At 34.9% G+C, this 14,211-nt stretch overlaps 2 protein-coding genes across 2 annotated transcripts; one reads left to right on the top strand and one right to left on the bottom strand.

Moving 5' to 3' along the window:
• The first annotated feature begins 2,913 nt into the window (after positions 1-2,913).
• Positions 2,914-8,621, top strand: LOC107640901 (aluminum-activated malate transporter 4-like). The gene is made up of 6 exons (XM_016344404.3): positions 2,914-3,226; positions 6,513-6,650; positions 6,920-7,183; positions 7,306-7,442; positions 7,652-7,798; positions 8,022-8,621. The coding sequence occupies exons 1-6, from the start codon at positions 2,914-2,916 to the stop codon at positions 8,619-8,621; spliced, it is 1,599 nt and encodes a 532-aa protein (XP_016199890.1).
• Positions 8,622-12,826: 4,205 nt separating this feature from the next.
• LOC107640900 (F-box/kelch-repeat protein At3g06240-like) lies at positions 12,827-13,975 on the bottom strand. The gene has a single exon (XM_016344402.2). It carries the CDS (start codon positions 13,973-13,975, stop codon positions 12,827-12,829), a length of 1,149 nt encoding a protein of 382 aa, XP_016199888.1.
• Between the last annotated feature and the right edge of the window lie 236 nt (positions 13,976-14,211).

The raw sequence follows: 14,211 nt of genomic DNA, 5'->3' as shown, positions 1-14,211 counted from the left end.
CCATCTTGAGTTATGTATCAAATAGCTTCAGAAATGAGTTGGATTTGGGCCTGGAAAGCTTAGAAATTTCCCCCAGCGAATTCACTTTAATGAGGTCACGTGGTCAGCGTCATGCGTGCGCGTCGCTGGCAAATTTCCTCCTCACGTGTACGTATGGGTGATGCGTGCGTGTGGCCATGAATGTCATCTTCACGCGTACGCGTAAGTGACGCGTGCGCATGGCCTTCAATTCAGTAAATCCTCATTTCTTCATGAATTTTCCACTTTGCATGCTTTTCTCTTCACCTCTTCCATCCAATCCTTGCCTTATAAGCTTGAAATCACTCAACAAACATATCAAGACATCGAATGGGATTGAAGTGAATTAAAATTGGCAAATTAAAGGCCTAAAAAGCATGTTTTTAACTCTTAAGCACAAATTAGGGAGAATTACAAAACCATACTATTTCATTGAATAAATGTGAGATAAGTTGATAAAAGCCACCACATTCAACACAAGATAAACCATAAAATTGGGATTTATCAGCATGTCTCTCCGAATTTTCCATCACTACAATGTGCCATTCTAGATCCACCATATGTCGTTGTTGCATAATTTTGAATTTGTCGTCACCGCTTCCTCTCTCGTTCTACTGTTTCATTTTACCCCTCTTCATTTTTCACTTTTGTCCTCTTCTTCACTATGTATGTTTTTATGGCTTTATTTTTTTCCATTGAAGAAGATCAGAGGATCGAAAGTGAAGTAGTTTATTTTGGTCTAATTTAACAAATCGATTTTCGATTCTTACCTAAACTGTTTTTGTCAACGGATCGTACTTCTCATTGATCATGATTCAATCCGCTTAACCGACTAGTTTGAATCAATTTCTAAAATTATAGTTTTAAATGCACTCCATCTCGATCTCTTTGAGTTATTCAATGTATCCATTGTTCATTTTTCTTTGGCAACTCCAAAAGTTTCAAAACTTGGAAAGTTGTGTTTCACCTAGTACTAAATTTAAGTAGTGTAAATGAAAAACATTTGTCTTTAAATATAAAAAAGATATGTTATTAAAAAGTTGTTAGTAGTTGGGATAGTAATGGCCATTAGTTAGTAGATAGAATATTTATGAAGCTAGTTGGTAATATCTCTATAAATAGAGTGAATCTTGTATAATGTAACAATAATTTCAACACAACAACTTCATATATAATATTATCTTTGTATTCTGCTCTTCTCCTAGAAATTTAACATGGTATCAGAGTCATGGTATCCTCCTTGAAGAGGATAGGATATCATTTTTCGGTAAAACCACTGTGTTTTCTTTCACAAAGTTCTTTCTCATCTGTGTTGTTGTTGTTCTTTTTTTTATGTACCTATTTTTTATGTTTTCTTACTCTAACAATAAGTCCATCCTCCCTGTTTCATCTTTCCGAGTTCAACGGGTCAAAAACCACTGGCATCTGTCGCCAAACGCGCCTTTACATTGCTGCTTGCTCTCTCCCCCTTAAGTGCAACTTCTCCTTCTCTTTCTTCTTCCTCTGCTCACCGCCGGAAGCCCCAGCTCTGCCGCTACTATCCTATTTTCCCTTTTCTTCCTCTGTGTCACCACACTGCACGCGTCTTCTTCCTCTGCGCCACCGCACCGCACGTCTCCTCTGCGTCATCGCACGCCACTCACGTCTTTCCCTAACCAGAATTGCGGCCCACACCACACCTCTCTCTTCCTTTGTCTTTCTCTACGTCTTGCGCCACACCCCTCTTCCTCTATGTTACCGTGCCACATACCTCTTTCTCAACCATTTCATTGAAACTTATCTAAGTTGGGGATTATTGATGTCTTCCATCTATCAGGGGCATATTAAAAAATTGTTAGTAGTTGGGATAGTAATGACCAGTAGTTAGTAGATAGAATATTTATGAAGTTAATTGGTAATATCTCTATAAAAAATAACTTCAACACAACAACTTCACATATAATATTATCCTCTTTTCCCAAAAATTTAACATAAATGATATTTGCTGCATCTTTTATATACCTAGTCTACATTTCTTTTATAAATAGTATATATTTATTTTTATTTGTGGTGTCTGAAAATAAATAGCAACAAGAGAATAAGCCTAATAAAAGGCAAAGCTAAGTTCACTCCTTATAACTTCTTCAAGATTGTGCCAAAGGAAAAGCCATTTGACGTATTTTCTACCATCTAAAACTGCATATTTTGCCATCAAATTTGCAACATTGTTTGTTGTCCTTTGTATGAAAACAATGTCTACACTCCAATTAAGTTGCATTTTTTATTCTTTTATTATATTCACTTGTATATCTAAAAATACAAAAGTGTGCATAAAAATGTATAGAAGAGTGATGTAAATAAAAAATTTTATTTAAAAAAAATTAAAAAAAAGGTATACATTTGAAGTATACAAAAATTGGTGCAAATTTCATTTTTATTGCAAATTCATATTTTAACATTTAATACATAATAATGGTTACTTATTGTTATGTTTATACATCTTATTTTTAAAAATTAAATTATCAAAAAAATTAAACTAAAAACAGCATATACTTCATGTTAATTAGATTAAGATAAAATTCAGCAATTAATTTCTTAAGAGAAAAAAACAGAAAAGAGTAAAATCCTTAAAATAAAGAGCTTAATAAACAAGCCTCAATATGTGATACTCGATCTACGTTTCTCGATCGCTCCTTTTATCTTCTTTGGCGCATTTTCTTCTCCTTCACAATTTTTTTCTTTTCTTTTTCCTTGTTATCATTCACTCTTCCCTCTATTGAATAAAAGAGAAAAACAAAGCAGTCAAGCGGAGAAAAGTAACCTATAATAATCACCTCCCCTAAACATTTTCTTCATGTAATTATGTTGGACACAAAAATGGCATAAGAGTCTTTGTGGTTATTAGAATCCATTCAAATGGATGCGAGGGTAGGAACCAGCAAGGATAGTCTTCTCCCGCAGAGAAACTACACTGATTTTAGTGGCAACAATAATGATGATGAAGAAATACGCTGTACTCAAATGCAAAGGATAAAAAATGGGTTCCGTGAATTTTGGTTGCACCTTCACCCGATGGATCGTTCTGGCTTTAGAAAACTGATGTTTGCAATCAAATCAGGGCTCTCCTTGGCCCTCGTTTCGCTCTTTATATATGTTGAACAGGAACAACTCAACAAGTATTCAATCTGGGCCATCCTCACTGTTATTGTGGTCTTTGAATTTAGCGTAGGTATTATTTTGAATTTTTCTTTCTTTTTCTTTTCCTCTACCTTTAGCGATATTCTTCTAATAATCCTTCAAGTCTTATATTAGTTTATATTTCTTTTTTCTTTTTCTTTTTATTTTCCTTCACCCAAGTTTGAAAGCATATTCATTAACATGCAAACACCTTCCTTAATTGATTTTGTCACATAGTTAGAGAATCATTGACAGCGAATTTTTATTATGGAGAAAGCACTAGTGAAATTTAATACGTGGTTCATATTTATTAAATTGTTACAAAAAATAAAATACTTTATATATTTAGTTATAAGAATTCAATAATAATTCCATTTATTTTTTAATAGTATACCAATAGACACAATATGTCTGTTGATCGATTTTTTATATATTAAATACGTGCTAAAAAATAATAAATATAGAATTAGTTAAGATGACAAATTGTTTATAACTTAGTTAAAAGGTCTTGAATTTAAATCATGAAAAATAACAAAATAAATATTTTTTTTATGAATTATATATAATGAAAGATATTTTAAGAAATAAATTTGGACACCAAACTATTATGATATTCCTTTTATATAATAGACATAGATAGAAAATAAATAATGATAAGGATGATTACTTGGTAGGAATTACTTGGTGACAGGGATCATTCATCTAGAATTGGAAAGGAAAATTCGATGCAATGGAGAGTCAACGTTGAAACCTCATCTGATCGAGGGTGAAAACTAGAAGGAGACTACTTTGACCACGATGCGGGAAAAGCAAGGTGGCAAAATTCCCTTGTATGTCACTTTCATTGAGAAGAGATGTTTAGACCTTGGGGCTTTACAAGGGAGTGATAGTAGTCAAAATTCTAGGAAAGTTATGTTGTAGTAGTACAAAATCTAAGAGATTTATGTGTGGTGCTTGAAAGGAGGTTATAATGTTCTTGAGGTATGAGAACAATGAGAAGATATTCTTAGTGGGACCGTTGATGATAGACAACAACTACATGGAAATGAAGCCTTAGATATCAAAGTTTCACTCGTGTGAGAAAAGCTTCAGAGCCACTTTGGTTTGCATTGAGATTGCATGTCTAAGTATTTGGTACTGCAAGAGAAGGCCATGATGAGAACAGAGACGACAATGGTAATTCCAATCAAGGTAGACTTGGCCACGAGAAGAAGAAAATATATAAGAACATGTGTTCATATTAATCTTGATGTTCTGATTACTCGTAATATCGTGATAGATGGGTATCAATATGACGTAGAATATGAGGGTCTCCTTTTACTTTATGATAAGTGTATATACTTTGTCCATAATACAAATGATTGTTGGATCAAGAGAAACAAAAAAATGCAATGATGGTTGAGGAGCCATCAGTAGTGCAGGAGAAGTTTGGATTTGGAAAGAATTAGGTGAAAGATTCTGTTGGGATGGATAGAGGTACGAATCTCGTTCATGATAAAGTCCTAATCCATATAGATACAACAAGGTGGGCTAATGTGAAAAACAAGATGGCAAATCTGTAAAAGCACCATCATATTAGATTTCAAATTTTCGGATTGAATGTTCAACCAAGGCCCACTCTGTTGAACATCAAGATTAAGCACCAACATGTGTTCATATTAATGTTGATGTTCTGGCATAGTTTTCAATTCTACGTCATCCACGTGGAAGATAAGCAAGGTCATAAGTAGGTAGTCGTCAATTACAATATGTAGACGTCATGCTCCTAGGCAATGTATAACGAGCTTAGTGTTAGGACCCAAAAGTGGGGTTGTATGACGGTAAATACAAGCCCAGTTCTTTAATGACAAGAACTATCTTGGAATTTCTTATAAAATTTTGCCTTTGAATATATATACATTATTGTGGATGCTGATCAAGGACAATAATAAAATAATATTCTCTAATAAGGTCAAAGGTGAAAAATTACAGGATAGCAAAGAAATTCTTTGAAACTATGGATAATTAGGGATTTTAGATTTAGGATCGGAGTAGTGGGTTTGTCACATGCAAAGTAATCAATTCATATCTAAGCAGCTTGATAGGATCTTGGCTAATAAATCCTGGTGCTTAAGATTTTCGAAAAGTTTTGTAAAAAATTTTCACATAACCTTTTTCAATTATTATCCTATTCTACTTAGGTGTTCAACATTTTGAGTGAAAACTTAGTTAGAAAGTATTTTTTGGGCTACTTGAGTAATTCTTTCAAATTTTTTAGGGTAGAAAAGAAGGCATGAGAGCAAGGGAATACTAGCTAATACTATTTCCTACTTAATTGGAGTTTGGAAAGATGCATGCATCTTTAATAAAGAGGTATTCAATAGCATCTTTAGAAAGAAAAAGGAGTTTGTAAGGATAATCAGAAATGTTCAAGAATATATGAAAAAAGTAATGCTTTCTTTCTATATAGAATTAAGTAGGAACTTCAAAGTGATACTAGTCTTCTCTTACAAAAAAAGATTTTCTGGTTCCAAAAGTCTAAACAAAATTGGAGATACATTACAAAGCAACAAAATATAGCTATAAATGTAAAGAGATTCTTCCAAAAGCTCTTTTGTGGTGTGGAGGGTGGTAATTTGGATGTTATGAAGGAGCAACACTTGCCCCAACTTCCAAAATAGACATGTAGGGCTCTTATCATAGTAGTATCCAAGGAGGATGTTTGAAGGGTGGTTATAGATATTGACTCTTTGAAATCTCTGAGGCCAGATGATTTTTATACATTCTTCAAGGAATCTTTCCTCCTTCTAATCAAACTTATTTAAGGAGTGGCTACATTATGTTGCCATCATGTAAGAACATCTTATCCTCTTCTTTGTATGTGTGTGGTGCATTTCATTTGATAGAGTCTTCAAAAAAGAAATTATTTTTACACAAGATGCGGCTTCTTCAAACAACGTGTATGATTGCAATGGAATTTTCCTGGCATCTTGAACTATTTGAAAGCATCTAAAGTATATTACTATAGTGGAGTTGCTAATCTCAATAAGATTGGTGATCCAAACATGTCAGCGTCAGTCCTACAAGATGATTGAGGCTCACAGAGAGACTGTGCTCGCTCTTTGTTTTCGTTTTTGTTAGCTTTTTCTTTTGTTCTTAGATTTTCACACCAAATATAAATATTATATAATATTAAAATTAGTATATTTTTTATCTATGTTACTTGATAGAAATGATCATATATGTACACTTTAGGAATCTATTTTATTTTTTCATTTTTTGCTCATATAGTTGATGAAGAATTTTCACCTTTTATGTAACTGATTTATTTATTTCATGTTTTGGTAATTCGAGCTTAGGTGCAACCTTTAGTAAAGGGTTAAATCGCACTTTGGGAACAACTTTAGCAGGAGGACTTGCTTTGGTTATTGGAGAGTTATCCATGTTAGCTGGAAAGTTTCGAGAGATTGCTATTGTATCTAGTATATTTATTGCAGGTTGAAATCTTCTTTTCCATTTGATCTTTCATTTTATTGGCAATATTTCATTCACTATTTTCACAAGTGTTTCAATGAGATGTATGTACATATTGATTGCTAACAATAATTGTACTTTTTCAAGTGAAGTTATATTATTAGCTCATTAAATTATTAATTATCCATAACTTTGTGTACCGGATAAGTAAAAGACATCTTGTAAAACAATCTAAATATTTATTTTAAGAAAGAAAATTGAGGATTAGTGATTTTGTTTTTCTTGTGTGCAGGGTTTTTAGCAAGTTATGTGAAGCAACACCCAAACATGAAGCCATATGAATATGGATTTCGTGTGTTCATGTTGACATTTTGTATTGTATTAGTGGCAGATAGTAAAGATTTTTTAACGACATTTTATTATAGACTTATTCTTATAGCTGTTGGAGCTGGCACAGCTTTATTAGTAAATATCTTTATATATCCAATTTGGTCAGGAGAGGATTTACATGACTTAGTGGTAAAAAATTTTAACGGAGTTGCAGCATCTTTAGAAGGTGTAGTCAAATTTTCTTTTCACGCTTCTTCTCCAAATTTATCCTTATTTATATTTCTTACTATTCGATTTGGCCTTGTTATTTCCAGTCTTAGCTAGTTATTTCGTTGTAACTTTGTCTAGGTTGTGTTAATGGTTACCTTCAATGTGTTGAATATCAAAGGGTCCCTTCAAAAATTCTTATTTATCAAGCATCGGATGATCCACTTTACAGAGGTTATAGAGCAGCAGTACAATCATCAAATCAGGAGGAAACATTGGTATTGTATATTGTATTAGATATAACTATTTTGATGCCCATAGCTCTCTACCTGACAATTTAACCTTTTAGAAAAGAACATTTTATAATATGAATTTGAAAGTTATATAAGTAATAAAATTTTAGAACTTCTATAAGTGAAATCTTTAACTCTTGCTACCTTCTTTCTCCGTAATTAAAATGCTAGAACTTTACTTTTCATTCATGCAGTTAGATTTTGCATTATGGGAACCACCTCATGGTCCATATTACAAGTTTAACTATCCTTGGAGAAGTTATGTTAATGTGAGTGGAGCCCTGAGGCATTGTGCTTTCATGGTCATGGCAATGCATGGATGTATCCTTTCGGAGATACAGGTGAATTAAGAAAAATAAAATATTATATTCAAATACTATTGTTTTATGCTACCTTGTTCATGCTTCTGTTTAATTATTCCTTGACTTTGGACTCATTATTTCATGATATTATATTTGCTTATGGAACATTTGGTATGGTAAAGGATGACATTACATATCATAAGGTCGGCATTATGTAACTATGTTGATGATTTATAGCTCATAACTTGTTTTTGTAATATAGGCCCCTGCTGAAAAGAGGATGGTGTTCAGTAATGAACTTCAAAAGGTTGGTAATGAAGGAGCCAAAGTATTGCGTCAACTTGGAAGTAAAGTTCAAAAGATGGAAAAGCTATGCAACGCAGACATACTCTTTGATGTACATGAAGCTGCTATCCAACTACAAACGAAGATTGACCAACAATCATTTCTTTTAGTCAACTATGATAGTTGGAAAATGACAAGAAAGAATAATAAGGAAAATGAAACTCTTGACAATTCGATAGATATGAAAGTCTATGAAAATAAGGAATATTTGATTAATTTGATTAATAATGAAAATGGAGATGATAATTCAAATAGTAACATTGAACCCTCATTAGTGCGAGACTCATCAAGCATTTCACAAAGTACAACATCACTAAATAGATACTGGTCTCGGCCACATCTAACACTTCAAGGAGAAATTAGTGAGCCTGAACTCAAAGTACATGAAAGTGCCAGTTCCTTGTCATTAGCAACATTTGCTTCACTTTTAATAGAATTTGTTGCAAGGCTTCAAAATCTTGTAGATGAATTCCAAGATCTTAGTGAGAAGGCAGAGTTCAAAAACCAAACTTTATAGATAATGTGTGTGGTTATATAAAGTTGTAGATATATCTCATTGTGTTTGTATCATGGGATAAAACTATTGTGGTGAATTCTTCTAAACCCATGGCAATTTTGTGGGTAAGTTACCCTTGCACATGTGTCTTCATCTCAGTCGTTGATCAAAAAAATTTTCAACCTTTCATTAATTGATGCATTAAATGTTTTCACACTACATTGTATTTTATATTATTTACATTATACCCCGTAACGTATTTATACTTGATGCAATACGCAAATAGTTGATTTTACAAATCTCTCCCCAAATACCATACAAATCAAAACCTTCCCCAAATACCATTTCAATGTGTACAGCTTCTTCTTCTACCTCTCAAAAGACACTTCAAAAGAACTGCTTCATTCTTCAACCTCACTGCTTCCTTTACCCTTCTACGATCTCACTTCTTCTTCTTCTCTACCCTTCTTGTGGGTGATGGGTTTGATTTTTCCGGCGACCCACTCCTAAAACCTTCCCCAGATACTCCTGTAGTATCCACCGCTCCTTCATCTACCTCAGTGCTTCTTCTACCCTCCCCTTAACTTAAGCGTTTGATTTTTCCGACGACCCACTCGCAAAACCTTCCCTAAATACCGCTGTAACATCCATAACCTCTTTTTCTACCTCGTTCCTCTTATTTCAAGGTCAGTCATCGTCAGGGACAGATTTTTCCTAACCCCGTGGAAGACCCTGCCTTCTGCGTCTTCGTCCAGGGTTACGCGGGTGTCATTTTCTGTGATTTACCTTCGAAGAACGTAAGTCATCCCCTTGTTAGCAAGGTTCCGGCGACCCACGTGCAGAACGCTCTCGGAAAACCCTTGTAAGCCCTACTGCTTCTTCATCTAGGTCATTCGTTCGTTTTTTTGTTTTTTTAGCCAATTTGCGTGATTTGTTCTGTTAATCACTTTCTGTAATCACCGTTCATCGAAGAAGATTGATTCAATTTCGATTGCAATAGATGATGATAGTTTTCCATGGTGGTGTTAAATGTTAATCAGATCGATGGCCAGTGATGCATGCTCCTAAAACACGAGACGAGGCATAGGGAGAGCCGGCGGACAACGGGAACTGAGATCTGGAAATGCAACCTCAAGTTCGCTGCAACCTCAGGATGTAATAGATGGTGTGGCCCCAAAATGCTTCTGTGAAAAATATGCCATCAGTTACATGTCGAAGACAGACACCAACCCAAATAGGTTATTTTTTGGATGCCCATTATTAAAGGTAACCACGCAATTCTTTATGTATGAGAACTAAGATTATGCTAAAATTTGATTAAAATTTGAATTTTCTGGAATGGAGCTTTAGACTCTATATTTTGGTTATTCTCCACCTTGCTCAAGTTGTTGTGGATGTGATTTTGAATTGTTGGGAATTGCATGCCTATTGGTTATGAAAATGATTTGACTTTGTTATTGATTTGATGTTAAATTGGGTTGATTTTGTATATGATTTGATATTGGTGCTGGTTAATTTTGATGAATGACTGAGAATTGGGAAAAAGTTAATTTATTCAAAATAGATCTACCTAGATTAAAAATCATGATTGTGACAAGAATTGATTAGGTACCTGATCTGATATTAAAAATGGATGCTAAAATTTGAAAGGATTTTGTAGATGTAGAATCTAGGGATTAATTACAGTGACGTACATGGATTAGATTGAATTGGAGTATTTTGTAACCCCTTACATTAATTGTGTTCTATTCATTGTAGGTGACAGAAGCACATTGCAAGTTCTTTCTCTGGGTTGATGACCACATTGTTAGGGTCAGAGCGGGGGAGGCTACAAGGGGATCGGGTGACGGGAAGCAGAGTGATGTTGGAAAACATTTGGAAATGGATAACTTGATAGACCATGTAGAGGAAAGAATAGCAAAACTAGAGAAGCTGCTGAACAAGAAAAGTAGAGAAGCAGAGTTGAGAAAAAAGGCTAGAGAAGCAGCTGCAAGAGACATGGAGGCTTCATTAACAACGTCTATTGATTAGCTGCAAACCAGAACCCGAAGCACCTCGATTAGGTTCAGAAACTTAAGAATAATTTCCTTCTTTGCTGAAAATTGCTACTAGAATGTAGAGACACAAATGTTTGAAGCTTTAAAAGCAAAAATTGTCGAAGACGTCCATTTGACTTGTGCAACATGGTTGGAATTTGTTTATGTTTCTAGTTACGTATTTTTGTTTTACCCATAGATACGTATATGTTTTATGGTATCTATTTTTGTGACTTAGTTACCAAAGTTCCCTACTAATTTCAATAGCGTATGAAGGCTAATATGTTGTAGTAAGTCAGACTGAATACCAGAAAATAGCAACCTTTTTATTAGTGAAACGAATGCTTGAGATTGCAGTCATGTTATAACTCAATCTTCGGCAATTCTGTAAGAGTAGGAAGGAGAAGGGCATGACAATATACGCCGATGATTTGGTGACTTCCATGACAAATCATGCGGCCACCACAATAGATAATTGACAAGATCTGTTTTTCTTCTTATATACTAGTGTGCAGCATAAATTTTAAGTTGTGATAGAATGAAGAAGCTGAAAGTAAACTAGAATGTTATGTTAGGCTTTGGAAATTTGTTGAATTGCAACTTGTTGGTCAAGTTTAATTGCTTTCCTTTCAGAAAATTTCCTGCATAGGTTTCGAAATTCCTAATCCCTTGAACCTAAATAAATCTTAACACTTGTAGTTTATTTGATCATGATGAATGGCCACTGCTTTGTTCTAATACACATAAATTGTTCAGCAAGCTATGATGCTTGAAATAAGCTAGCCTGTCTGTTAACATATTGGGTTTTAAAGGCTTCATCTCATTAGGTATTGAAGTTGTAGATCATCATCTTTATACCCTTGCACATGATGTATAATACTCCAATTGAAAGATCTGACTTTTTAAATTACCATAACTTCCCATTATTGCTGAATCCTTTGTTTGCTCAAATTGTTTGACTTTATTCACCCCTTCATGCACTTGATTGAATTCCTATTACTCTATAATCTAAAGTAAATGAACGAGTGCTAATGGGTTGATCATTTCAGCGACGTGGCCATGGAGGTAGAGTGCAAGCTGGAGTTTGTTCATGGAGTGCTAATGGCTTATTGCAGGTCTTACAAGGTTACCATGTACTGGGTTGCTCTTTTTTTCTTCTTATAAAGTAATATTCAACGAGTATATGGCTTATTGCAGGTTTTACCGTGCATTGGGCTAGGTTCTGTCATCGTCCAACAATGCAGTGGTGTATACAACTGTTCTCCTAAAACCCAGGGCCATCATGTGAGTTTCTCTTGTAACATTGCCCGTTTATATGTCCGTTTATATGTCGTCTTTTTTGGTCGAATCGTGTTACATAGAAAAACTTTGGTCGAATTATAGGTCGAATTGTCTCGATTCACGGTTATCCCGGATCAGTTCTGGTTAGGTATTAAGGTGTAACATAGTCTATGATCAAAGGTCATAGAAATTTTTTTCCCCAGGGTTGCTTACTTTAGTTAACTGAATATTTAGTCTTTCTGTCATACTTGGGATTGGGCTCGGTTAACTAACCTGGAAAGATGTTTATTTTTTGGTAGTTCAAGTATATCTAAAAGTAAAGTGGGCTATCTATCAACTTGGGCCAGCTACAAAAACAATTAGTGGATAATTCAAGTCAGGATTAATGCAGCAACTGGCTTGAAACCTGTTAAGCCCAACTCTCTCCGGAATTTTAAAAGGAAACCAAGTTTTTCCAGGTAACTATTTATTCCATTCATGTGTGTGTTAACCGTTAATTTGATCAATGTTATTTGGAATAGCATTTCTTGATTGAATATTCGCGTAAAATGTTAGTAGGTTAACTGTTATTTCTCACATAATCCCTATACTAGGATGGTTAGAAACAGAATAACACCATTATAAATCTCCTGTACATGAGGAAGACTACACGACACATCGAATTAGATAGACTGAGGTTGTTATGCAACCATTTCTCTTAATTTTGGCTCTTTCAAAAAAATGTAAAACATACAATTGTAAAGACAGACTGATAGAAAAAACACTAGGAATTAACCATTGTCATAACAGTTCTAGGGATTCCATTAACAAAAAAAAAACATAATTAACATCAACCGGAATACTAAACAAAGAGTTTCAACCAAGTTCCACAATACATGTAGTCGGAGTATATCTAAATGTCAATTATTTCTAGACAGGAAACATCCCTGCAAAATACTTGAGTGTAGACCTTACTGTGATCGGGTGTGGCGTTTCTGGGTATCGCCATGCTCTCCTCACCAATAGATTTCTAGTGCCATGTTCGATGTCATATTCTGTCAACACAAGCTCTCTGTACCTGTAATTGACGAGTAACTCTCTTTCCTTTGAATTGTTCACCAACAAAAGTAGGTTATCATCCACGAATAGTATTGGATTTTCTCTGATGCTTCGACTCGCAAACCTGCAATACTGCTCTAATATTCTGTTACCATCCGCGTCTTCATTCAAGTGCCAAATTGCTGCGACATACCCAAATTCGTTGTGTGTATGAGCGAGGAGTGCAACTTTTTCCTTGTGGGTTAGTAAATTGTGAACGGTATATATTGCACCTACAGGGATAGACACCTCGCTAAATGATTCATCTTCAACACTGTAACATAAAACAGACTTGGGTGTAGCATAGCTATCTCCTGTACCAGTTATCCAATACGCGTGACCATTATTAAAAACAGAGTTAGGGTCAATTTTTTCTACACCAGGGAGACAATCAACGCAGTGAAACCATGTAGAACGCCTTGAACAATATCTAGAGAAAAAAACGTAGGCATCAGCTATGTCCCTTTTGCACATATGTTTGACTGTGTATGCATCTGAGTTTGGAACATGACCGAAACCATATACTGGGAAAAACGATCTACCGTGGTCCCTGTGGGGGTTGGAAATTTCTCTAGAGCATTGTGTTGTCGGATTCCATACCAAAAGTCTTGTGTCGTCTTGTTCACGGGAGAACTTGAAACATATGTTCCCGTTTGACACTCCCACAATGCGGAACCACCCATGGATGCCAACTCCGAAAGGATGCTGAACATTCACTTCTTCTCCAGAAGCAGCATTCACTATATATAGTGAATCTGAACCCATTAACAGTAGTGAGTATCCAACATGAAACAAAACATGTTGATCTAACACTTTCTGCCTTCGCATGTGGTGTATGCATGTCTCTGGTTGGCGTAGCTGTCGGTGCCAGAATTTATTCAAGCACATACATCTCCCTACAGCTTTGGCACTACTACGCAAGAAGATTTCTTGTAGCAGTTCATCCGGAATAATCGGCAAGGGAAGTTGGAATTTAGCCATTTTACTAGACGCGCGTTTCGTAATCTTGGTTTTCGGTTGTGTTTACTTTGTAGTTTTTGAATTGTTGAAGTCTGTTGCTCTCTTTTAAGTAATGAACCTAAATTAGTCTAACTTATTAATTGTGTGAGATGCAGCATCCAACGAGAATTGATGAGGCAGAATATTGTATTTACCGGTGTTATCCTAACCTGTTTGAACTAGGTGTTTAGTACCATTAAATTTGACTCGTCTTCCCA

Source organism: Arachis ipaensis, chromosome B5 (genome assembly GCF_059453495.1).
Source record: "Arachis ipaensis isolate K30076 ecotype BB chromosome B5, ASM5945349v1, whole genome shotgun sequence".
In the NCBI taxonomy this organism is placed as follows: Eukaryota; Viridiplantae; Streptophyta; class Magnoliopsida; order Fabales; family Fabaceae; genus Arachis; species Arachis ipaensis.
Note: the sequence above shows the minus strand (reverse complement) of the source record. Positions and strands in the feature narration are given on the sequence as shown.

Bases quoted from the DNA above. Each gene is read 5' to 3' on its own strand.
- LOC107640901 (XM_016344404.3), top strand. From the start codon at position 2,914: ATGGATGCGAGGGTAGGAACCAGCAAGGATAGTCTTCTCCCGCAGAGA. The intron at 6,651-6,919 runs GTTGAAATCTTC...TCTTGTGTGCAG, and splicing joins ATCTAGTATATTTATTGCAG to GGTTTTTAGCAAGTTATGTG. The intron at 7,799-8,021 runs GTGAATTAAGAA...TTTGTAATATAG, and splicing joins GTATCCTTTCGGAGATACAG to GCCCCTGCTGAAAAGAGGAT.
- LOC107640900 (XM_016344402.2), bottom strand. From the start codon at position 13,975: ATGGCTAAATTCCAACTTCCCTTGCCGATTATTCCGGATGAACTGCTA.